Raw genomic sequence first — 25,726 nt, forward strand, 5'->3', positions numbered from 1 at the left:
GGGAGCTTGTTTGGAGGTGCAATTGGTTAGTTGGTCTGTCATCTGTGTTAACATGATGAAAGTCTGGTTTGACTGTGCGTTGAAACTGATTTTGAGAATGGCCTCTCACATTTTAGATGCTTTTTATAGTTTGTTGTGATTAACTGTAGATAGCAACCTAAATATATGATAGATCAATGCAGCTGCCTGGAGGCCTCAGTAATCCACTAGTGACCTTAGTGGGTAGTTATGAGTCTTTTTGCTATAACAGTGGTGCCCATTGTTGCTGGTAGTACCCAATGCTGCACCCATGTTGTCTCTATTTAGGTTTTGATGATCTGGTAAATAATGTGTTTTTCATAAAGGACACATGCATCACTCTTAATTGGTAGGAGAAAACATAATGGTTTGATAGTTTTTCTGCTCCTTAATGTATTAATATAAAACATTATGAAGTGTAAGTGAATGCAACAAGCGTGCATAGTATTCACCAATCTGGTAGTTTATGTGGTTTCCTAAATTTGGAATGTTTAAATCTTATCTCTGAAGAAAGAAAGTTGTGTATACATTTTTTTGTGCACTTTTATGCACATTGGAGAGGCTGATAATATCATTTGTTCACAAAAAAATGGTTAAAGGATTTACAGACTGAATCCTGAGATGGAAGGATGTTTGAAAAAACTCATACAGACTATGTGAAGAGAATGGATGAAGAAGGATGTCTAGAACTTAGTGTATACAAGAAAAGAATAGATGGAGAAACAGGAGATTGGAAAGATGGACTGAGTTATGTGGAGAATAGGAAATATTTGCCCAGAGGTGATGGTAGGTAGATATGCTGATTATTGGCCATTGTTTTGTTTTGTCACCACAGATTTTGTTTTATTTTCACAGGATATGAATGGGCACAGGATGTTGGATTGGTGACATTTGTGCAAACAGTCCTTGAACCAAGCGTTGTAAGCAACACCAAAAATTCCAGTACAGTGTCATTTGCCTTGAAAGTTTTAGCATCACTCATTTCTGTTGAAGAAAATTTTGATACCTTTGCTGAAGACAAGGTTAGTATGGAATTTGAGAGGTACATTAGTAGTTGTATCTTCTGTTCCTACTTTTAGAAAACGGTGAGACAGTAAAACACTCACCCTTCATGCTCCTACCCCTGTAAGGCACCTTCTATGACATGTAGGAGATACACAGTTAATATCCTTTCTTCCCATCCTTAGGGTTGATGAATATAAAGAAAGAGGTGACAGTTTTTTCTAATGGGGATACATCAGAGATGAACTGCAAAAATGTACTTATATGTGTGAGAGTGCTGTAGCTTTGCTATTCAGGAACTTAACAGTTGTGTATTATGGTTAGTATGCCCCCTTTTCACTTATTTTTTAAGGATGATTTTCATGATAGTGTATTGTGTAAATAATTTCTTTGCAGTTAAAAAAACTCAAGGGGGTTTGATAGAGGTGGAAAAGTCACTCATCATGTTAGATTGATTATTGAACCTCCCTTACAGAGGTGTATTGGATGTTTGTAGGCTATCTTTAAAAGAAGGGCAAAAGAGTAATCTGAATAGGCACCCATGAAATCAGAAGAAAATGTACCATCTCTATATTGCCATCTCATCATGAATTCATTGTTTATCTGTAGCAATAATAAACCTTTTTAAAGAACTGATCTAAACATCATCATTCACTGTTCTTTCCTGGAAGTTCAGCTTTCAGTCAAGGGAAGAGAATAGATTCTGAGGGAGCCAGATCAGATGAAGAAGGGGAATATATGCTATATGTTAACTAAGTTGCACAATATTTTTCACTTTTATTGTATTCTTTTACCTGTTTTCTTGCTTATAGTATTTGCTACTGTTCGGACATTCTGCTCTTCATATCAAGTGACCATAAACTCGTCTAACATCCTGTTTTGTTTATAGGTACTCTGTCACTTTTTGGTTATCCTGCCAAGCATACGGAGTGACCCAGCACTCTCTTCGTCTGCACTTAGTCTTGTACAGTCCATCTGCAAACACAGAGCTGGCCCATATTGGTTGGTCAAAAATGGTATGATGGAAATTGTATATTTGATGTTGATGTTGTTCCATTTATTTTACCACTGCTATGCAGTTTAGTATTTTTGATGTTTTTTGCACATTTCATTACTTCATAATCAATATCCAATGAATTTATCATTATTTTACAGTGTAAGTAAATGTTGTTCATGATAGGGAATTAAAATATGCATAGGTCCTAATGTATCCTAAATTTTCCATTATATTATGGAAACTGGGAGCGGGAGGCTGGAAATCCTCCCCTCTCATTTTTAAATTTTCCAAAAGAGGAACAGAGAAGGGGGCCAAGTGAGGATATTCCCTCAAAGGCTCTGTCCTCTGTCCTTAATGCTACCTCGCTAATGCGGGAAATGGCGAATAGTATGAAAAAAAAATTATGGAAACTAGCTAAATGTTTTGGAAATGAGAGTTTGGACACCTTTTATAATGAGAAAAAGGGCATAGATTTGATCTTTAGTTTGAAATTAGTGTGCTGTAAGTTTTGTGTGCCCTTGATCAACCTCATGCTGTTTCATGTGTGGCAGGGTGGTGACAGGAATGGATGAAGGCAGCAAGTATGAATATGTACATGTGTATATATGTATATGTCTGTGTATGTATATGTATGTGGTTTCCTTGCGCTACCTAGTTGACATAAGAGATGGCGATTAAGTATGATAATGATAAAAGGAAATTATATTTTTTTTTTTATTATACTTTGTCGCTGTCTCCCGCGTTTGCGAGGTAGCGCAAGGAAACAGACGAAAGAAATGGCCCAACCCCCCCCCCCCCCATACACATGTATATACATACGTCCACACACGCAAATATACATACCTACACAGCTTTCCATGGTTTACCCCAGACGCTTCACATGCCTTGATTCAATCCACTGACAGCACGTCAACCCCGGTATACCACATCGCTCCAATTCACTCTATTCCTTGCCCTCCTTTCACCCTCCTGCATGTTCAGGCCCCGATCACACAAAATCTTTTTCACCCCATCTTTCCACCTCCAATTTGGTCTCCCTCTTCTCCTCGTTCCCTCCACCTCCGACACATATATCCTCTTGGTCAATCTTTCCTCACTCATTCTCTCCATGTGCCCAAACCACTTCAAAACACCCTCTTCTGCGCTCTCAACCACACTGTTTTTATTTCCACACATCTCTCTTACCCTTACGTTACTCACTCGATCAAATCACCTCACACCACACATTGTCCTCAAACATCTCATTTCCAGCACATCCATCCTCCTGCGCACAACTCTATCCATAGCCCACGCCTCGCAACCATACAACATTGTTGGAACCACTATTCCTTCAAACATACCCATTTTTGCTTTCCGAGATAATGTTCTCGACTTCCACACATTCTTCAAGGCCCCCAGAATTTTCGCCCCCTCCCCCACCCTATGATCCACTTCCGCTTCCATGGTTCCATCCGCTGACAGATCCACTCCCAGATATCTAAAACACTTCACTTCCTCCAGTTTTTCTCCATTCAAACTCACCTCCCAATTGACTTGACCCTCTACCCTACTGTACCTAATAACCTTGCTCTTATTCACATTTACTCTTAACTTTCTTCTTCCACACACTTTACCAAACTCAGTCACCAGCTTCTGCAGTTTCTCACATGAATCAGCCACCAGCGCTGTATCATCAGCGAACAACAACTGACTCACTTCCCAAGCTCTCTCATCCCCAACAGACTTCATGTACAGAGCATCAGATTGGGGAAGAGCAGTGTGGTTTCAGAAGTGGTAGAGGATGTGTGGATCAGGTGTTTGCTTTGAAGAATGTATGTGAGAAATACTTAGAAAAGCAAATGGATTTGTATGTAGCATTTATGGATCTGGAGAAGGCATATGATAGAGTTGATAGAGATGCTCTGTGGAAGGTATTAAGAATATATGGTGTGGGAGGAAAGTTGTTAGAAGCAGTGAAAAGTTTTTATCGAGGATGTAAGGCATGTGTACGTGTAGGAAGAGAGGAAAGTGATTGGTTCTCAGTGAATGTAGGTTTGCGGCAGGGGTGTGTGATGTCTCCATGGTTGTTTAATTTGTTTATGAATGGGGTTGTTAGGGAGGTAAATGCAAAAAGGAAATATGTATGGTTATTAAGACCTAAAAAGGTATCATAACTTTTCATACAGGCATATGGGAAAAGATGCTGCTGCCATGCCTGCGAAGCCCCAGCTTGTTTGTGCAGCGTGAAGGAGTAAATGTCATCGCCTCCTTTATGTTGCTTCTTACTGGTACACAAGTGAGAATAATGATTCCTTTATCTTTGTGACAATTATATTTGCTTCATTGGTTTGAGTGGATGATGTTTATGTTATTTTGGTTGGGTAGTTAATACTGTATTAGAACTTCTTCCACAGATTGTTTATGTAATAGGAGTAGTTTCTAAGCATAGAAAATGGGGCCCATAAGAAGTAAAGCTAAGCTATCTGATCATATCATCTGACACATAAAACTAATCATAGTAACATGATGTACATAACTAGTAATATAAGGTTGTAAAGTTAAAGGTCTGATATGAATTTTAGTTAGTTATTTTGAAAGTACTTGTAAGATTAATTACAAATATATACCTATGCCATGGACCTCTGCTGCATTTCTCTCCAGGTTTGGTTTGTTCTGCAAGCCATGAGATGTATTTCAGTCTATCTATCTATCTATGTATATCTCTGAAGCCTGTTCCTTCAGGAACTCCCTCAGCGGGTGGCCATGGCACTAGAGTCTCCATAACTAGTGAACTCCAGTGCCACTTCTTAACGTTTAATGTGCCACCTTTGATAGGCCACCAGCAGAGGGCCAGTCTAGTGCAGTATTTGCAGTGCCTCCTACTTGATGTTCCTACCTACTACCTCTACCTAACATTTCTACATAATAGTCCTGCCTAAATATTTCTACCTACTACCTCTATCTACTGCTCCTACCATTTTGCCAGAAGGAAGGGCTAGCACATAGTACTCGCCACAGGAAATCTAGTCCTGAAGAATGAGCTGTGTGAGTAAAGTGTTGTCAAGTGTTGTGTGTGACATGGAGAGAGATTTTGTATGTTTGTGGGCAGAATGCCAACAGTCCACATGTAGGTGAGGCAGAAAGGAGGATGAAAGGTGGGCTGTAGTTGCCCCAGGCATCTAGAGGGTTCTCATCCCATCAGAAAATGGGGACAAAATTAATGGCACTGACATAGGCCATAGTAAGGTAACATAGAATGTGTTTCAGACCTCTAAGAATTAGAAATTTGTAACCTCTTGGTTAGAAATTTCCTCATATCTGTCATTAACAACCACATAGTTAGTAATGGAATGGTTTGACCCTGATGGCTGGTGTTTCCTAAGCAAATCAACAGCCTTCACTCAGAGTTGATGTCATCATAGCTAGGTCATCAATAGAAATGCATTGCATTATTATTTCTTGGACCATGAAGAGAAAACCACCCTGGCAAGGTTGGTTTCACTGACACTTGCAGTTTTTAAGATCCTGGAAAAAATTGAAAAGCATGTGGATAAAGACGTGCAAAGCAGAAGCTACCTAGGTGACGGGCAGTATTGTTTTGAAGGGAAGAGATCATGCATAGCAGATCTTTTAAACTTATTTTGGTGAAACCTGATCTAGAAAAATGGGAATAGCCAATGAATTTTGATTTTTTCTTAGTAGGAGGTTGATGAAAAGACTGTATTTTCAGGCATGCATAAGGAAGGGACAGCTTATTCATATCAGGGGATAGGGGAGAAAGAATATTTCCCACGTATTCCGTGTGTGTCGTAGAAGGCGACTAAAAGGGAAGGGAGCGGGGGGCTGGAAATCCTTCCCTCTCGTTTTTTTTTTTAACTTTCCAAAAGAAGGAACAGAGAAGGGGGTCAGGTGAGGATATTTCCTCTAAGGCCCAGTCCTCTGTTCTTAACGCTACCTCGCTAATGCGGGAAATGGCGAATAGTATGAATGAAAATGAATGAAATTACCCAAGTGAAAGGAAACACAGAACCCACCTCAGAGGTGCCTTTTCATTTTGGATTAATGTTTCCAGTCATGTCCCAAAGTATTCATTTCTGGGGTTACTGCTACTTTTGGTGTGTTGGAATGACCTGCAAATGTAGCTTAAATCATACCAGAATGTGTTTATGGATGATGCTTAGAATAGGGAAAATGAAGGATTGGCCAGGATTGCAATAGCCCACAAGGAAACCTGCACAGTTCCCATAATTGTTTAGTTAAATGTTTGATGAAATTATACTTACTCAAATGCAAAGTGATGAATGTGGGACATAGTGACTTGAGGTGAAGCTATGACTTTCATTATTACACATTTACCTTAATGCATCCCATATTTATACTTTAGGGTATTGAGGGGTCTGTTCTGTTCAGATTGGATGTTTTGCTCAGAAACATTATCACATACTCATTGCGTATTATTGAACTTCAATCATTTTTATTGAAATTTGTTAAACTTTATTGAGGATAATATACAAGCATAATTTAAGAATTATTTTTTGATGTTGCAGCATTTTGAGAGTCTAGTGAAGGACTTGTGCCTTATATCAGGAAAGTTCTGTGAGTTGAGGCAGCATTTAAGCACATCTGAGGGAGAAGAACTAAGGCAAAGCACTTTGTGTGTCCTGAGCATCTTCAAGCAGATATATTTACAGGCAAGTAATGTTTGTCCCTTTTTCATTTATTTAGTTTACATTCACAATGTGGTTTTATCATCTACCATACTTTTTCAAACTCCATAGTATTCCTCCAGTGTTGCTTTTATTTTCATCCCTTTATTTATTTACATGAACTCTTTAGGCATTTGGCAGTACCATTAATGAACAATATACGTATAGATTTCTTGGAAGATGTTTTGAACAGAAGATAGAGGGGTGACTTATTTGGGATTCTTTAGAAGCTGACTGAAACAGATAGGCATTTCATTGTGATTACTTGAAAACTTCAAGGCATTGGAGAAATATAAGATGATGGGCCAGATCATTAGGTCAGCCAGCAATAGTGTAGAGAAATTAGAAAGCATGAAATCAGCTTACAGTAAGGGGAAGAAGAAATTTTTCAGAAGGTGACATTTAACATTTACTGAAAGTTTAAGAATATGATGAATGTTTTGTAAGTGAAATGTTTGCCAGAGAGTTTAAAGAATTTCTCTCTTAAAGAGATAGACGGGCAGTTTTTCGATTCTGTTGTTGATGGGGAATCATGGAGATACAAGTTCTTAGAATATGTACTTGATAATTTCCTGTATCATGTAAATATACACACTTGTTCATATCTTCAAACATAGTAGTAGTTTGTATATTGAAATTATTCACCAAGTAATAACCAGATATCCTACCGGTTGCCCCTCTCAGCACATTCACATTTGAAAGTCTTTTTTTGGGCGTGTCTGTCAATTTGTATGTAATCCTGTAATACCTCCTTACCATATTCCCTACCCACTGAAGTATATTTACATATGTCCCTCTTTTTAAACTGGGTATTCCCAGTCACCATTCCTTTTTCAGAACACTACTTCACAAACTTTTCACCATTTCCTGTCAAATCACTGAATTCTCCTTGCCCTCCAGTTAACTGCCACAATACTGACTTGCATTTAAGTCACCCATCACTGATAGTCAGTATTTCACATCTTAACTGTAAGCACACTCAGCCCTCCTGAAACGTTCTCCTCTCTTCATCAGTCTTGTTACTGCCAGATGCAAAGGCAGTAACCACCCACCTTTCATAATTCACTTTTGTTTTTACCCACATCAGTATGGGTCTCATTTCCCTATATTTTTTGCCACATTCCCTCAGCTCCTCTTTCAGGAGCAGTGTTACCCCATCCTTAGTTCATACCTATACACTAACCATTAATTTTACCCCAAGACATGAGGGAATTTAAGTAACTGGGAGCTGTTTTGGGTAAATTTGGTGATATGGAAGAAGAGATAAGGGAGAGTGGTACAGGGTAGAAGACTTATTGGGTCCCTTAATAGAATTATATAGGGTAGAGGTGTAAGTATGGAAGTGAAGAGAGGATTAAGGGACAGGATAGTCCTTCCATCCCTGACCTATGCAGCTGAAACATGGATGTGGAATGAGCCACAGAGGTCAAGAATCCAGGCTGTGAAAATGAGCTATTTGAGAAGAGCATGGGGTGTGACTAGATGGAGTGAAGAAAGAAATGAAAGGGTGAATGAGAGATATGGTATGGCAAGGAATACCAAGGGAGTGAATTGTGGAGTGGTAGAATGGGTGAAACATAAAACTTTGAGGTGGTTTGGGCATGTGGAAAGAATGCAAGACTGGGAGTTTATAAGGAGAGTGTGTGATAGTACAATTAAAGAGGTTGGTGTGAGTGGAAGACCACCTGTGGCATGGGCAAAAAGGGTGGAGAATACTGGAGTGAGAGAAACAGAGGAAGAATGTGTGGAATGGTGTATGAGCAGGAGGCATGTAAGGACAAGGATAAGTGGAGACCTGGTGTGGCCTCCCGTGAATGGAAGTTACTGAAGGGAACAGGCATCGGAGTTATAGATAGATAGAAAGATAGATAGACATTCCTAAACCATTCTTTCCAGTTACTCTTGGGCTATTTTTCCCTCGGAGCCAGAGCATCCAGTTTCATTTCATCAAGGATACGACTTATCTGCCCTTCTCATTTTGCTTACATCTACACATATTTGGACACTTAATTATCCTTCTAACTATTTTATTTCTCTCTATAACTCTAGTAAAGTGGTAATGTTTGAAAAATAATTATTTCAGCTTTAAAACTTGAGGCTGAAATCTAGGCTTTTACTGATTTATGCTAGTTTGTTTTCAGTTGATGTGTCTTGATTTTCATATTTGCCTTGGTTGATGTACAGTACTATTATTATTATTATTATTATTATTGTTATTGTTATTATTGTTGCTGTTGTTGATGTTTTCGGTCATGTAATACACGTTTTGCTTAATTTTATTCACTGATTTTTCCAGACTCTAGGCAAGGTTGCAATCTACTCACAGATTCAGAACATCAGTGATATTAGTTCACGACTCATTGCTACACTGAAAGGCCAGATCCCTACTACTTCTGTGACATGCATCACTGACGTCTTGATCCTCAATTCATTACACCGAGTAAGTTACTATTTTGATGTGTCATCTATACAGGGATGCTTATTAGTCCTTTGAGTTTGAATTTTGGGTTACCTTTGCAGTTACTTCTCTTGCTTTTGGTATTCAGTATGCTGTTGATTCATTAAAGTACAAAATTCAGACGTTTACTGTATTTTAGATATTTAGGAAAATTTTGCGTGTCACACCATACAATAATTATGCAGGTGCTTTCCCTAATGTTAGGATGAAATACACAAATGTTTTCCATCAAACTGTAGTACTAAATTGGTATTATATAGTATGCATCCAGCTGAAAGTAACATGAAGAGAAGTTGCCTCTGAAGCAATACTGCTTATTTCTTAGAGGATAGAAGTACATGGTATAGAAAACTTAAATGTAATTATGTATACTGTAAGCTTCAAGAGATTTAAGAGTTAGCACCACCCTTCACAGATACCTGTCTCTCCATATCCCTTGCTCAGTCATGTCCCTCCTCTTTTCTTTCCTTCCTGATTTATAATCTGTATTACTTTTGATAGTTTGTTATAATAACAGTTTAGCGTATTACTCATATCCATTGTGTGAAAGTGAGACATGAACTTCTTACTTTGTCAGTTTGTATGCTAGGTGAGGCAGCAGTTGTTACCTGCATGGGTATGGAGGACGGAAAGAAAAGGATTTAAGTGCATGGGCTTAGAGCAAGAATGGAGGTAAGTAATGTGATAATGAGGTTTAAGATGGGAAAGACTCCTGGAGTGGATGGAAGGACATCTGAACTGTTGAAGTTTGGAGAGGAAAGTATTTGATGGGTGATTTAGCATGGAAGCAGAAGGTTGATCATGAGGACTGAGTGAATGCTATTGTTGTTCCTTTATTCAAAGGAAAAGGTGTGATGGATGGATGTAGCAATTATAGGGGAGTAAACCTGTTTATACCTGGAAAATTGTATGCAAGAGTGTTGATTCATAGAGTGATTGAAGTGACTTAATGGAGAATACATGTAGCAAGGGGGTTTAACAAAAGATAGGGGATGTTGCAGCAAGAATGGCTTTGGAAAAGTATCTAGCAAAAGGTAAGAAGCTATGTGCTTCTTTCATGGATCTTGAGAGAGTATGACAGAATCAAGTGGACTCTGTTACAGATTGTGATAAGGATATATGTGATAGGAGGATAACCGGTGGATGGTGCGAAAGCTTTCTCTAGAGAAGCAAATGTATGTGTAAGAGTGGATGGAGAGCAGAGTGAAAGTTCTGGTATACATTTAGGTTTGAGGCAGCCTGTGTAGTGTCACCATGGTTTTCTGACATTTATAGATGGAGTGAAAAGAGAGATGAAAGCAAATGTTTTTTAATCAGCCTTTCATTTTGTAAGCATCTGACATAGTCATATTTGAAAAGACATTCATACAAACACCTGTCTTATGATTTCTCTTCATGACATATTCTCCTTACATCCACATTCTTTTACTCTGATTAAATTCTCTCTTTCAATTTGATCTCCATTTCCTGCATTAGTAAGGTAGTGCCTAGAACAGACGAAGAAGAGTCCTAATCTATTATCATCCCTTCTGTAGCTTTCATGTGTAATGCACCGAAATAACACAGACCACTATCCACATCCAGGCCCCACTGACCTTTCAGTGGTTTCCCTGGCAACTTCATATGCCATGGGTCAGTCCACTGACAGTGCATTGCACCTTGTATGTCAGATTGCTCCAGTTCACTCTATCCTATCCCATGCATGCCTTTAATCCACCTGCATGTTCAGGCCCCAAGCACTCAAAATCTTTTTCCACTCTCTCCTTCCATCTCCAATTTGGTTTTCCCCTTTCCTTGTCCCCTCCATTTCTAACTCAAATCCTCTTTGCCAACTTCTCCTCACTCATTTTTTCAATGTATCCACACCATTTCAGTGCACTGTCTTGAGCTGTCTACCATACTCTTCTTATTAGAACACATTTCTCGTACTTTATTAGTAGTTACTTGATCACCCTTCCTCACACAGGATATTGTCCTCATACATTTAGTTGTTTGGGTCAGAGGGGTTTGGTGCAGTTGCAGAAAAAGAGCTGAGTGTATTGAGATGAGACTGTATTGGAAGTATTTTATCCCATTGTGAAAGTTTTGAATATTTGTGGTTTTTAGGCAGCCATTGATTGTTATTAATACCCTTTTGTGTGTTTTCCAGCTTTATTATATTTGCTTGTGACAGTTGTATGACCAGACAGTTAAGTCATAGTTTAGGGTGGAGCAGGTCTTATGTTTTTAAGAGAATAATAAGGAATTCTTTGTCTTGTCCAAATCTAGTACTGGTATGAAGTGTGAGGGCTTTTAATCAGTTCATGGACTACATAATTGTGTTCATGTTATGAAGAGTACATATTGTGTCCTCTGTGATGCCTGGTACAGTTTGAGTTTTGTTTTGTAGGAATGGGTGACTAATTAAGGTTATAGGAGATCACTGGTTAGATTCATGTTAGTTGGGGATTTAGAGGGTATTGCTGAATATCTGTGTGGATGCAGACATTCCTTTTTGAATGAGCAGATGTTTTAATTGCATGATGTAGTGTTGTTTTTCATTGCTTGATTGGTGATAGGGTTCTGTGATTTGATTGTGAGGTCATCTGCATATGAGAGGACTTTCACATTGGTGTCTGTAGGAGGTGACAAAAGGTCATGGAGTAAGAGACAGAAGATTGCCTATGAATGTATGTTGGTTTTAAAGGTTCAGAACTGCAGTTTCTAAATTTACTTTTTAGGAAAAGGGGGTCTAATAGGTGTACCAACTCATGAAGGTCATGGATATCACATGTGATAATGCCTGTGGCCTTCCTTATTTGTACTCCAAAAAGAGAAATTTCTTTATTTTGTATTTACAGGTGTTAATGATGAAAATATTTCTGTTAACTATGAAGGATATGAAGATAATTTTGACTAAAATTTAAGCTAGCCAAGATATTTCTGCTTTCAGTTTCAGGAAAAGCTGATGGGATATGGCATTTTAGAGCAGTTTTTACTAGATTCTGTGTGTGTAGACATGATATCACTACCTAGACTGCTACTAGAGAAGGGCTACATTGAGTCTTTCTTCAGGTGAGAAAGACATTTTTGTATATGTTTTGGAATTGATGTAACGGAATGAGGTGAAGACCTTTGTTAAGATCCTTGGAATGCCTCACTGAATGTTGTTCTTACTCTATGAATTTCACATGTTGATTTGATGTCCACACTAAATGTGCACATGTGCCATTTCTATCTGTAGCATATGAACTTGCATTTACGGTAAGATAAGCTGAATGTGCATGTTAGGACAGTAATGGGAAATAAGTATCTGACATATATGGCATCACCTAGCATCATACCAAGTATGATGGGTCCATTAGTAGTAAGTCAGCTTACAAGATGTAGTCAGATGTGACTGCAACTAGATAAATATTTTAATACTAATGAATATAACTTATGAGTAGCCTGTCCAAGACTTTTTGTTCATTATTTTAGGTACAGATGTATATCAAAGGAGGATTGAAAAATGTTCCATGAATAGAAATGTGCCGTTCTGAAAGTTTACTTGTATTGCATTTGCTTTGTCGCCAAGCTAGACCTCCACACTGTCATTCATTCAGTAGTGACTTGATTTCCTGTGACTTTTTGAACTATATATGGGCTGTGCTTTTGTCAACACTTAGGACAAAATACATTTCAGAGAAACAAGATGAATGTTTTGTTACAGATTTTTGTCCTGATTGTTTCATGATGAATGACTGTTGTCACAGTGTGAAAGGAACTGATGTGATGTGTCTTTAGTCACAGCTGATTCATGTAGGTTAACCAAGGTAATGCAGAGCATCTTAGTGATTGTTTATCATTTGCTTCAGTGAAGAGGTGTATGAGTTAGATTGCTTTTGCACTGTAGGAGTTTTTTGTTGAATTAAAAGACATGGAAGATGTTTACATGTTTTCTTGCATGTGTGCCTTTCTGCTAGCACATTAGCCAAACCAAGTCTCAGCTGTTGAAGTAAATTGAAATTATATTTTGCTACAGTAAACCCCCATTCTGAGAGACTAATTAGGTGGAGGATGGTCCTTTAGAAGCCAAATTTTCTTACATCTCAAATTTTACCAAGGAACATTAGTAGATGAAATATTAACATATGTATTGGAGACTTGCCATATTCCTCAGAGGATGAAGGTGTTAAGGGAGTAGCAAAGACTACTCTAAATCTGAAGGAAACAGTTCCAGTGTCATCTGGAGTCACTGGATTCCTTTCCTGGTCAGAAGTGGTACATTCATGAGGCACAAACTACTTTTCCCATTCCCCTGATACTTGATCATGGTCAGCTCTTCAGCAGTACTAAGGTGTTTCCTGGCTTTCTTAGCACATGCGAACTTGATAAGCATTCTTTTTTTGGTCTTGGTTTTAAAAAAGAAAAAGAAATGTGTGGTGTGCTCATAGCTGTCATTTTGCAGGTCGTCAGTGAACACTCATAAATACTGGAAAGTAATGGTACAAAATCTGAAGGAAACGAAGGATATTGATCTGACATCTGTCGAAGCTCTGTTGCACATAGTCACCAATTTCCAGGTATGTATAAGCAAAATTCTAAGAATAGATAAAGATAAAACATGTTTTTATCTCCAATGTTTGTCTATAGTGGAAGTAGTCCCATTTTATTTTTTGAAATTTTGGTTAGCAATAGTTTACTTAAAGGTAATATCAGCTTGCTTTCACCACCTCTTCTCATTTTATCAAACCACTTTCTCGCTTCACATACATTCATGTCCAAAACATCCTGCATCTGCCACTGTATCATTGAACACATTGAGCAGTCCTTAATACTCATTCTTCCTCCTCTTAACCACATTTTTGTCTGTTGCACGTTCTGCATTTGCCCTCTTCACTGATGTTCCTGTTTGTTTTCTTGTTTTCCTCACACTAGTAACTTCCTTGCATCATTTCTCATTTGAGCCCTTTCTTCATACTATATATTGTCCTGACATTTCATTTTCAACACATCCCACCTTTCCTGTACTTTTTATCTTGTGCCCACATCTTGCCTCCATTCATTGCCAATGGGACTACTGTATCTTCAGACTTATCCATTTTTTTCTCATGTAGTGACCTCTCTTTACATACATTTTTTAGTGCATCCAAGACTTAAGACCCATCACCCACACTCTAAGGCTCACTTCAGCCCCTTTGGTTTCATTTGGTGCCATCTCGACTCTCAGTTATATTAGACTCTACTTCCTGCAGGTTCGCTCCATTCAATCCATGAAACCCCTCTTTAGAAAGATATCTCCATGTGGAGTAAGGGACTTCTTCTGTTAGCTCATCCTAGGCTGTATGCTAAAACACATGATATGAGGAAGGTGATCTCCACCTCAGCATTTCTGAGAAACTTTTTGCTTGTGGAAATGAAAAGAGGGGCCTGTGGCACTCATCCACTTCTTTTGTTACACAGCACCTCACTTTAGGCATCTTATCTGAAAGTTTTCCTTGAAACCTTCCTCCCTCATGTTGGTATGCTGTCATGCTCATGGGACTGACAATAGCAGAGAGATATGTAGGTTTTGGAAATTTAAAAACCTTTTCTCTCCAAGGCTGTGATTTTTGAGCATTTTCTCCTGTTGAATTTGACTCTCTGTCTGTCTCTCTGTCTCTCTGTCTCTCTCTGTCTCTCTCTGTCTGTCTGTCTCTGTCTCTCTCTGTCTCTCTCTCTCTCTCTGTCTCTCTCTCTGTCTCTCTCTCTGTCTGTCTGTCTCTCTCTCTCTCTCTCTCTCTCTCTCTCTCTCTCTCTCTCTCTCTCTCTCTCTGATTGAGTTTCCACTTGCATGGTTGGATGGATAGCAGAAGGTGGGGAAAGACTGTCCCCTGCACCAGAAATACTGAGGGCTGGAAGGTCAACTTTGCTTTTTGTAGATAATATCTTTGAGAATCTATTGTGGTCATGGAGCACATGTTCAGAAAGAACTATTGTCAATTTTAAAAATTTACATTTTGTTTCTTTTCATTTTTTCAGGTTACTCCAATGTTAGTGTTGTATCGTGCTTCACTGGATGAAATATTTAAGCAGTGTCCAGAAAAGTGCAGACTTATTTCGAAATGGAATGATGAGATTCACAGTCAGATTAATATCAAAGAAGACCACAAGGTAAGAAGTTTGAATGTTATATCATGAATGCTGCTTGAAGTATAGTGCAGTATGTATAATGCCACACACACGCACACGCTTGCCTTTTGTAGAAGATGACCAAGATGGGTGGGAATAGGGGATTGGAAGTTCTCCCCTTCTTTATTTATTTTCATAAAGTGGGAACAGATGATTAGATCAAATAGAATTGTGTCTCAAATGATCATTTTGTTTATTTCTGATGCTGCCTTGCTAATGCAGGAAAGACAGAAATGTATGAAAAGAAACATTTGTTTTATATGCGTTTGTTCTTTGTAGGAAATAATGTCATTAGAGTTAAATGTTGCGTTGTTTTCTACATGAAGTGTATCCTCTACAGTAAATGTTTAATTAGTTTACTGTGGATGATAGTATATGGTATCTCATTTTTTTTCTATACACTGTAGATTGCACAAATAGGAATTCTTGCTTTCAGAAATGCAGTGTGAGGTGTTCTAATGTAAATATTAATGTTTTCCATTGCCACCCACTTTGTGTTCCTGTGCAATAGATCAGTTGTTTTTCCTTTGTTTCTTCTCCCTTAGTTAGTTTTCCATAAGATGTTGGGGAGAGCAGTATTATAATTTTGACTTTTTGATTTTTTGGATACCCTTACTGAGTCAGTTGTTGTTCACTGATGATACACATCTAGTGGCTGATTCGTGTAAGAAACTGCAAAAGTTGGTAACTGAGTTTGGAAAAGTGTGTGAAAGGAGACAGTCGAGAGTAAATGTGAATAAGAGCAAGGTTGTTAGGTCCAGTAGGGTTGAGGGATAAGTTAATTGGCTTGTAAGTTTGAATAGATAAAAATTGGAGGAAGTAAAGTGTTTTTGATATCTCGGAGTGACTTAGCAGCGAATGGAACCATGGAAGCGGAAGTGAGTTACATGGTGGGGGAGGGGGCCAAGGTTGTGGGAGTGATGAAGAATGTGTGGGAGAGAGCAAAAATGGCTATATTTGAAGGAATAGTAGTTCCAGCAACGTTATATGGTTGTGAGGCATGGGCTATAGATAGGGTTGTATGGAGTAGAGTGGATGTTTTGGAAATGAAATGTTTGAGGACAATATGTGGTGTTAGGTGGTTTGATTAAGTAAGTGATGAAAGGATAAGAGAGGGGTGTGTAAATGAAAAAGAGTGTGGTTGAGAGAGCAGAAGGTGTGTTGAAATGGTTTGGATATAAGGAGAGAATGAGTGAGGAAAGATTGACAAAGAGGATATATGTGTCAGAGGTGGAGGGAAGGAGAAATGGGAGACCAATTTGGAGGAGGAAGGATGGAGTGAAAAAGATTTTGAGCGATCAGGGCCTGAACATCCAGGAGGGTGAGGCGTGCAAGGAATAGAGTGAATTGGAACACTGTGGTATACCGGGGTCAATGTGCTGTCATTGGACTTAACCAGGGCATGTGAAGCATCTGGGGTTAATCATGGAAAGGTCTGTAGGGCCAGGATGCGGATAGGGAGCTGTGGTTTCGGTGCATTGCACCTGACAACTAGAGACTGAGTGTGAACGAATGTGGCCTTTCGTCTTTTTTGCTGGCGCTACCTAGCTGAAGCAGGGGATAGCGATTCTTGTGGGGCGGGTTAGTGACAGGAATGGTGAAGGCATGCAAGTATGAATATATACATGTGTGTATATGTATGTGTGTGTGTTTATGTATATGTTGATATGTATATATGCATATATGGGCAATGAATAAAGGCAGACAGTGTGAATTGTGTGCATGGGTATATATGTATGTGTCTGTGTGTGTATATATATGTGTACATTGAGATGTATAGGTATGTATATTTGCGTGTGTGGACGTGTATGTATATACATGTGTATGGGGGTAGGTTGGGCCTTTTCTTTCGTCTGTTTCCTTGCGCTACCTCGCAAACGCGGGAGACAGCAACAAAGCAAAATAAAAATGATAAAAATAAATATGGGCATTTATGTGTATATGTGTGCATATGAGTGGATGGGCTTTCTTCTGTTTCCTGGCTACCTCGCTGACTTGGGAAACAGCGATTATGTATAATAAGTATAGATATAAATAATTGATAACTGTATCCAACTGAGTAACTGCTTTTTCTCATCGTATGTTGAGAGTGATGAAGTGGATAGTTCCCTCTGCTTAGTCAATATTATTAGAAGTAAATAAAAGTACTCTATTCACTACCATGGTTGAAATATGAAATATTTTTGAAATTCCAAAAATCCACCGCACAAAACTATTTGCTGGGGTCATAAACCTCCTGCATCAAAAAGTTTAAATGAACTAAGTTTAGGTGACTGCATCTTGTTTGACTTGTATGATTAGAAAAGTTCTTTCCCATTGACATTGATTAAGATTTTTTTTAAGAGATGTTTCTCTCTATCTAGGTTGATGCTACAAAATTGGAGAAGCAGATAGTGGAGGTACTAGAGCAAAATCCAGAGGAGGCAATCCGTATGTCTGTAATCTGCATATCCTCAATCATTAGTGCAGCTGATCATCTTAATCTGGTAAATGCCTTACTTTTAATACATTTGTTTCTAATCACATGAGGTGGATCTTGTGCATAAATCATCACAAAATTTTCCTGCTTATTCTCATCATATGTTGAGGGTGATGAAGTTGATAGTTCCCTCTGCTTAGTTTTGGAGACAAACAAAACCCAAATGAGGCAACTTAAATGGCTTTCACATGCAACCCTTCAATTGCTTTGTTGTCCTAAACATCTCAATCCAGAAATGCTTTGCTGTTCACATATTTGTTATCTCTTACTCCACCTCTATCCATGTAAAGTGGACCTAGTGCTTAAAGCATCATAAAGTATCTCATTGTATATTCAGAATGACAAAGCTAATATTTTATTTCACAAATCTTCACTTTTCCACAAATATAAGTTAAGTTAGCCTTATATCTTGATTCTCTCAACCATTTTTTCACACCCAATGCTTCTATTACCCATGATCTTTCATTTGTCCTTCATAAGTATTTGCTAAAATGCACAGGCATTATAATAGCTTTGTTTACCATTTGCATCATTGTTCTTATTTTTTTTTGATAAAGGGATATCAGTTTTGTAGATTTGTATTTGTGATCATCCATCTTGGCTAATAAACATCATTTGACTATTGAGGTGCATTACACAGGGCTAAACCATAACTCACACTTATAAAGCAGTGTGGTCCAGCAGGATAAAGCATAAAGATGTGCATCTATGTGCACACACACAGAGAAGGTTAACTTAAAGAAAAAAAAGAGAATGTTTAGTTAGGCATAAGAATGGGACTCCTTCCCAGGATTGAGAATTATATAAGGAGAAGGAAAAATGGTCACTCATCAAAAGTGCCTTCAAATGGAGTTGGAGTGACCAGTGATGTTTTACAGGACATGTTCAGGGGAACACTCGTGTTCTTAATTTATGGAAATGAACAAGCAAGACGAATTGAATAACACCTGGTTATGCTCACAGGTTACGATAAATTTTAAGAATTTTCCAGGATTGTGACAACCTATAAGGAAGCAAACTCCGGCTTTGGTCAGATATGGTGTAGGTGAGTTTATTTCAACCAAATGTACAGCAATGAATGTTGAATACAGTGAATGCAGGCTTGATTATGATTATGATATTCCAGGAATCAGATTGCAGTTATCTATGGGAATGAGATTTTAGGGTTGATGTGGTACCCAGCCTGTCTCTAGAGCATCATATTAAGGGAAATTTTAAGGATGCAAGAGACAAGTCAGAGAAGAGCTAAAAAAAAATGTAAGATATGAAAATTGAAAAAACATATCTCTCTAAGGTAATATCCCATGATCATAAGATATATTCCTAGGGAATACATGGGTTAGGACCCTTCCAACCCTCAGTTCCAGTGAGGATGTACCACCCTTTGTGAACGTTTGTAGGGTGATCACAGCTGCTGACATTATTCAGGCCCTGCCTTCAGTCAATCAGAGACTAACATTGGGCTAATGTGATAGACCCACTCACTTTCAGCCCCTCAGATATCACAGTTTGCAGATCATAATTTCTAGGCAAAGCAGTCACCCAAGGCACAGAAAAAGAAAAGTAGGGGAGGGAAGCAAAATAGGGCAGAGAAAGAAAACCAGAAAAAATTGCATGCAGATCATTGCCTCAGAGAGAAAAGGTTTTTTAGTTTTCAAAACCTATTTTGCTTCCCATTTCTGTCTGTCCTGTGAGCATGTGCATTATAGTTGTATAACACACTTATGATAAATGTAGTAAGTTTATGCAAGTTGATCTTTCCTCTTATGTAGTGCAGCACTGACATATTAGTTAAGCATGTACTGTATCAAGAAGAAATGAGGTATTCCTTATGCATTCATTTATTAGAATTTTCATTTTTATTCTTATTGCAGACATGTGCTGTAACAGTGTTCCAAGGGTTAGTTTTCCTTCTTGGATCACAAGAGTGTGTCCGCTCTCCTATGAAGCACCATGGGGCATTGCAAAGGGCAGTTATCGATGGACTGCGTATACTTGTAGAAAAGTAAGAATGGATATTGTGTACCTTCTCTTTTCTTATTTTGTTGAATGAGAAGAAAGAACAAGTTTTGGATGCATTTGTAGATTTCAAACAGTAAATGTATCAGCATATGAAAGGGAACAGTTGATAAAAGACTATGAATAAACCTCAATGCAAGTCATCTGTAACACAATCAGCTTACCTTTTAAAATGTCACACTCATCACACATATTGAAGTGAACAAAACAAGTATTTCATATTACAGTGTCATAGAAAAGAGTACAAACAACAGAGTAGAGATAGATAAAGACAAACAGAATGTTTGAGTGGAGGAAACAAGTGAGCTCTGCAAACTGGATTTCTATATTCACATGATAGATTTAAGTGAGGTGAATTTTCTGCTAGCAGATACAAAGTGGAATGAGGTCTTCATGAGCAAGAATGCAAAAACCAACACAGCCCTCTTTTACAAGAGAATAGGAAAAATAGGTATAAGATTGATGCCATACAAAAAAATAAATAGTTTAGTAGAAGGTAAGAGATTCTGAGAAATTGAAAAAATGGATGAATGAAAGAATAAGAAAAATTTTGCAATAAGTACAGAAAAGATTGAAAAGCAGGAAGAAAAAACTGATAAGGAAATTATGGAGTAGTCCTAAAAAGAGCAGAGAATAAGGCTTATACAAAGCATGGAGTAGTTTCAGATAGTTTTGTTCTCATATACAAATAAAGCAGAGATCAAGAAATCAGAGATTGGGTCTTTTAAAGTAAGAGAAAAATTTGAAAGTAAAGTTTAGAAAATATGCCAGATACAAATAATTTAGAATAAGTTGGTGTTCAGCACAAAAAAGAAAGAGGATATAGATGATGAAATATTAAGTCGGTACTATGAGCTCCCTTTACAGATATTGAAATAACAATCAGCTCTGTGACCAGTTAGGATCCCAGCTATCTTCCATAAAAAGACAAAAGATAACAATACCAAAACCTTTGATGATGTTATTGAGAAAAGATAACAATACCAAAACCTTTGATGATGTTATTGAGACAAAGCATTCATCAGAACAGCCAGTGCAGTAGAGCAGATACACACAAGATGGTGTACTTAACAACAACACTGTACACCACGGCTACTCAGTTACTATTTGTGAAGATCGTGGGTGGCAAAGGTCCAGATGAAAGGCTTAATTTCAAATAATGTAACTAAAGATTAATGAATATGCATTACAATATATTTCAGGCTGATGTGGGTTCTCAGAATAACTGGAAAAATTCAAGTTAATGCAAGATATAATTTAATGAAGTGCTACCAGTAAAAGATTTAATGTATAGAGAGGGGAGAGGTTAGGGTCTCCAGCAAAGCTTGCCTGGTCCAGATCTGGACTCCAGTCTGTCAGTTGAGTAGCTCTGCTGTACCTTAAGGAGCATCTAAGCTGATCATATAATTTGAATTTGTGAAAGTGATATAAAAACACACACTGGAACATATGGATGTAACAGCAATTACATAAGTAAAGGCCAGCACAGCTTAGTACCATTTAAAAGTAGACATATTTGAAATTCTGTTTCAAGGAATGAGAATGGACATTGTTTTGCATTTTGGAGAAGCATTTCACAAGGTAAGCTATAGAGTTCTACTTTAGAATGATAATGATAAGACTGAATACTAGAGGTAAATTTGGAAGAATGGATCATTGAGTTCCTGAATAACAGAATTGAAACTGGTATCAAGTGGAACCATATACCCCAACATTATCACTTACATCTAATTCATTTTATCCCAAGCATGCCACTTACCTTCTTGAATGTTCAAGCTCTGATACCCGATAGCCTCTGTCACTCCATCTTCTTTTCAGTCTATCCCTACCCCTTACCCCCTTAACTAATAACATGTAGATCCTCTTAGTCAGTCAGTCTTCACTCATTCCCTCCATTCTGAACCATTTCAGTACAGCAGAATGCACATATTATCACATATCTTTTGTGCATTGTCATTCATTACATAATCAGCCTGCCTTTCCATATACTATCCTCAGGCTCTTCATTTCCAAAATGACCTCCCTCATCCTTTCTTTTGTATTCAAGATCCAAAACACATCTGGACTGCTATGCATTCAGACATCCCATCTTTGTCCTCCCAGAATGATGTCTCCTCCTTGGCACTCCTTAGTGCACCAAGGATTTTAGCTTCCTCTTCCATCCCATGACTCATTTTAGCTATCCACTTCCTGGGATCAATAGCACTCCACTTTATTCACCTTACCCCCCAATTTGTACTTACCCTCAAATGCTTGTGTTTCATTATCATAGTATTTTTCTCATTTACTGTGATCATTTTTTTCACACATTCCTTTCAGTCAGAACTATACAGAAACCTAGCAAGAAAGATGGAAATATTTTTCATTGTAGCACCAAGTGCAGTAAGATATATGCACCAAATACAAAAACATTTAAATGAAATATAGATAATTAATTGAATGGTGTCCCCAGTGAACCCTGGATTGATGTTATGTAGTGTGCCTAAGAGCTAAGAAGCTAATGAAGCAAGATGTGCATTGAGCAGTACATGTTAGCTTTGCCCATTTGTCATCTTGTCATTGATACTTGACCTTTTTTTCATGTTTTGTGTAGAGTTAATCTTAAAGAGGACTTATGTATTTCAAACCTTCAACACAAGAAAAAGCAAGTCTTGTAAAAATCTCAAAGGAAGTAATGATATTTACTTCACCCCAATCAGAGACTTCCTAGTTATTTTTAGACTGTGAACCCTGAATTTATTGATAGGTATTTTTAAACTTTAAACCCTGAATTTAATGATAGATATGAATTGATTTTAATCTTTATTCACCTCAAATTTCAGATTCAACATTGACTGGAGAAAGTGCTATGTTTCAGTGTGTTTAATGGGTAAGCTGTGTGACATTGTGAAGATCCCAGGTATCTCCACACAGGTAAGTGTTTTTTTTGGACGACAAATAAGTTTTGTAATGATTTTATGATATGCTGATTGTCTTTCATATTCATTTTACAGATATGTTTTATTTCATGGGAGTAGATATTGTTTTTGATTCCTCTTACAAGAATAAAGACTCAGATGTTGAGCAGTAAGGTCAGTCAGGTACTTTTTTTATACCCAATTGCCTTTCATGCTTTGGCAAATTAGTCAGGAACAAACACTGACCTCATTGGTGCACACTGTTTATAACTCCTTCTGCTTTTAATGCACATACATTGTCTGTGTCAGTCTCTTCGTTCATCCTCTCCATATGCCCAAACTATTTTGAACACATCCTGATTGGCCATGCAATCAGACTGCACTTATTGCGGAACCTGTCTCATACCACATATCATCATCAGGTATTTCATATCCAACACATCCACCCTCTGTTGAGGCTGAAGCAGCTATGGATGTGTGAGGTAGGGAAGCTACTTCGATAATAGGTTTATCCAGATCCCAAGTGGATCATACTTTTGTCAGTCTGTTAACTTGAACTTGAATAAAGGAAGAAAGCTGCTGTATCACATGGTTTGTGAATCTGGCCAAAATCTGGTTAATAACAACTTATGTCGTCGAAATCAAAGAAGTTAATCAAGAAATGGAAACTGGCGTTAGGATAGTGGAAGGTTAGAGTAAACACAAGTGAAATCAAGTGTATTAATTCACAGTGCAGATGAATACCTGAAATATGCCTTACCTTGCTCTCCTTCCCCAGAAGAGAGCTGCTGTATCACATGGTTTGTGAATCTGGCCAAAATCTGGTTAATAACAACTTATGTAGTCAAAATCAAAGAAATTAATCAAGAAATGGAAACTGGCGTTAGGATAGTGGAAGGTTAGAGTAAACACAAGTGAAATCAAATGTATTTATTCACAGTGCAGATGAATACCTGAAATATGCCTTACCTTGCTCTCCTTCCCCAGAAGTTCAATCTTTCCTTATGAGGCTCCTTCAGAACTCAGGAAGCTAGTCACATCCACCAGTCAGGACCACAGGTGATCTAGTGTTTCGATGTTGTGTGTGCGTCATATGTGTAGAAAATGCAGGGCATTTGAGGAGTAAGTGGTTGGTGTGTTCTTTATGTTAGTTGCCTCGTGGGCATGCAGGATGTTGGAATATGTTGAAATGGTGTTTCTGGTGTTGCGTTGTCTTCAGAGTGCAAGTGGTAGAGTGTAACTCATGTTTGGGGATTGAGGTTTCTGATGGGTATATTTCTGGCTGGTTTGAATTTAAGATTGAGTTGGGTGGTCAGTTGTGTAGTGCTTACCAGGTTATTTCAGTTTGTAGGTGTTTTGTCAGTGTGAAAATGTCCCACGTTTGGAGAAAATGAGCATAACTGTAACTTTTTATCAATATATCTAATGATTATGTGTTCCTATTGCCCCATTAGGAATGAAATCTTGTGGAGCTGGCCTTTATTTGATAGTTTCCTCATGCTTGTAGGATTAAAGGAGTTTTCTTGTGCTCTGCTTATGCCATATTTGACATTATATTTTTTGTTATTATTGGAAAATGTCTTAGATATTCTCAGAGCAATACCAATTCAATTACCAAGGAATATAAAAAGATGTATCCTGTTTTACACCGAAACACATTCATGATGAATGGATTTTTATTGTGCTGTGATACTAATTCAGATATTTCTCATCTTTTAAGGTTAAAGTGTCCACACTAAAGGCCATGAATTCTTGTATCAGTGGCTTCATTCCACCTGTCATGTCAATGTTGTTGAATAGTGAGAAACTGGAGCATAACAGTGTTGAGCTTATGGGTCAGGTATGTATAACTATGCTTTTTGAAGTATGATATCATATTATGTTGAATTCAGTTGTTGTGTTCTTATGTGCTGTCCAGTTAAAAGTGTTAAGTGGAGGTGTATAATGTATAAATAGATGAAGTGATGATAATTTGATAAGCCATGTCAGATAAAAGTATACAACTATAAGGTGTCTCTTAAGATATTAATACAAATGTAGAGTGTCTTTTTTTTATAGATTTGCATGAACCTTTTATGTTTGGGGAATGGAAACTAAAACATGATTTGTGAGGTGCAGTTTTATGTGTGCTTTTCTGCCCTTTTCCCATTTTTGAGATTAGGGACCATAGTTCAATGTAATCAATTCTTGTAAAAGATGCTCATCTATATGCACATGATTCTGTTTGAATGAGAATGGATTTAATGATGGTAAACTAAAAGATTTATTCTGTGTACAGCTGCAAAACTGTCATCATAAATCTACTGTGTATCTGATTGTTGTATAACTTTTATGTGTATGAATTTCTTTGATAATATCAAGAACACTTGATTTAGTGTTATACATTTTCATGTTCATATTTTCAGTGCTTTTTTCCTTGTAAGTTTAGATGGCCAGTTTTGTTTACTTTCTGGAGTTTTCATGAATTGAAAACATTGATAGATTTATATTTGCTAATTATGTTACAGGTTTTAACTATTTATTTGGGAGATGTAGACTGGGAGGTCAGGGACTCAGCTTTGGAAGTCCTCATCACAAGCATGAAGTTAGCCAAAGAAAGTAAGTGATATGTTAGTTCCAGCCTCCCATGTGTAATCCTACCTGGAAAGTAATTGGATATAATGTCCATTTGCATTGTAATTATGACCAAGAATACCAAAAGTTAGTGATACTTGGGAAAAATTACTAACAAAAATAGCAGGTAGAGACTGTAAATAACAAGTATATTGCATAGTTCACTTGTTCATTAACTTATGATGATCCTCTTACATTTATCCCTGCCCATCCAATCAAAGATTGAATTTTCCGTGCCATGTTAAAGCAAAGAATTTTGTTGATGCATATGCTCATTCTGGCTTGTGTGTTGTGCAAAGTGACTTGTCTCCCATACGCTTTGCATACATTTGTTATTTTGATAGTTAACCTTGGCTTCTTTTTCATGTAGACTACTTGCTACCTTAAGGTTCCTGTAAGTTGGACATCAGTTCACTAAGAGCTGAT

The 25,726-nt window shown here is 37.7% G+C and overlaps 1 protein-coding gene across 1 annotated transcript in view; it reads left to right on the forward strand.

The window, feature by feature from the left end:
* Positions 1 to 25,726, forward strand: part of LOC139752109 (uncharacterized) — a 44,000-nt gene that overhangs the window by 1,542 nt on the left and 16,732 nt on the right. The window contains exons 2-14 of the mRNA XM_071668008.1: positions 874 to 1,040; positions 1,910 to 2,036; positions 4,183 to 4,292; positions 6,544 to 6,687; positions 8,999 to 9,142; positions 12,093 to 12,214; positions 13,590 to 13,704; positions 15,143 to 15,274; positions 17,656 to 17,778; positions 19,646 to 19,776; positions 22,613 to 22,703; positions 24,408 to 24,527; positions 25,195 to 25,285. Of these exons, the coding sequence (XP_071524109.1) occupies positions 874 to 1,040; positions 1,910 to 2,036; positions 4,183 to 4,292; positions 6,544 to 6,687; positions 8,999 to 9,142; positions 12,093 to 12,214; positions 13,590 to 13,704; positions 15,143 to 15,274; positions 17,656 to 17,778; positions 19,646 to 19,776; positions 22,613 to 22,703; positions 24,408 to 24,527; positions 25,195 to 25,285 (1,617 nt within the window). The remainder of the gene's footprint in view (positions 1 to 873; positions 1,041 to 1,909; positions 2,037 to 4,182; positions 4,293 to 6,543; positions 6,688 to 8,998; positions 9,143 to 12,092; positions 12,215 to 13,589; positions 13,705 to 15,142; positions 15,275 to 17,655; positions 17,779 to 19,645; positions 19,777 to 22,612; positions 22,704 to 24,407; positions 24,528 to 25,194; positions 25,286 to 25,726) is intronic.

The sequence above is a fragment of the Panulirus ornatus genome, chromosome 2, assembly GCF_036320965.1.
Source record: "Panulirus ornatus isolate Po-2019 chromosome 2, ASM3632096v1, whole genome shotgun sequence".
NCBI lineage: Eukaryota > Metazoa > Arthropoda > Malacostraca > Decapoda > Palinuridae > Panulirus > Panulirus ornatus.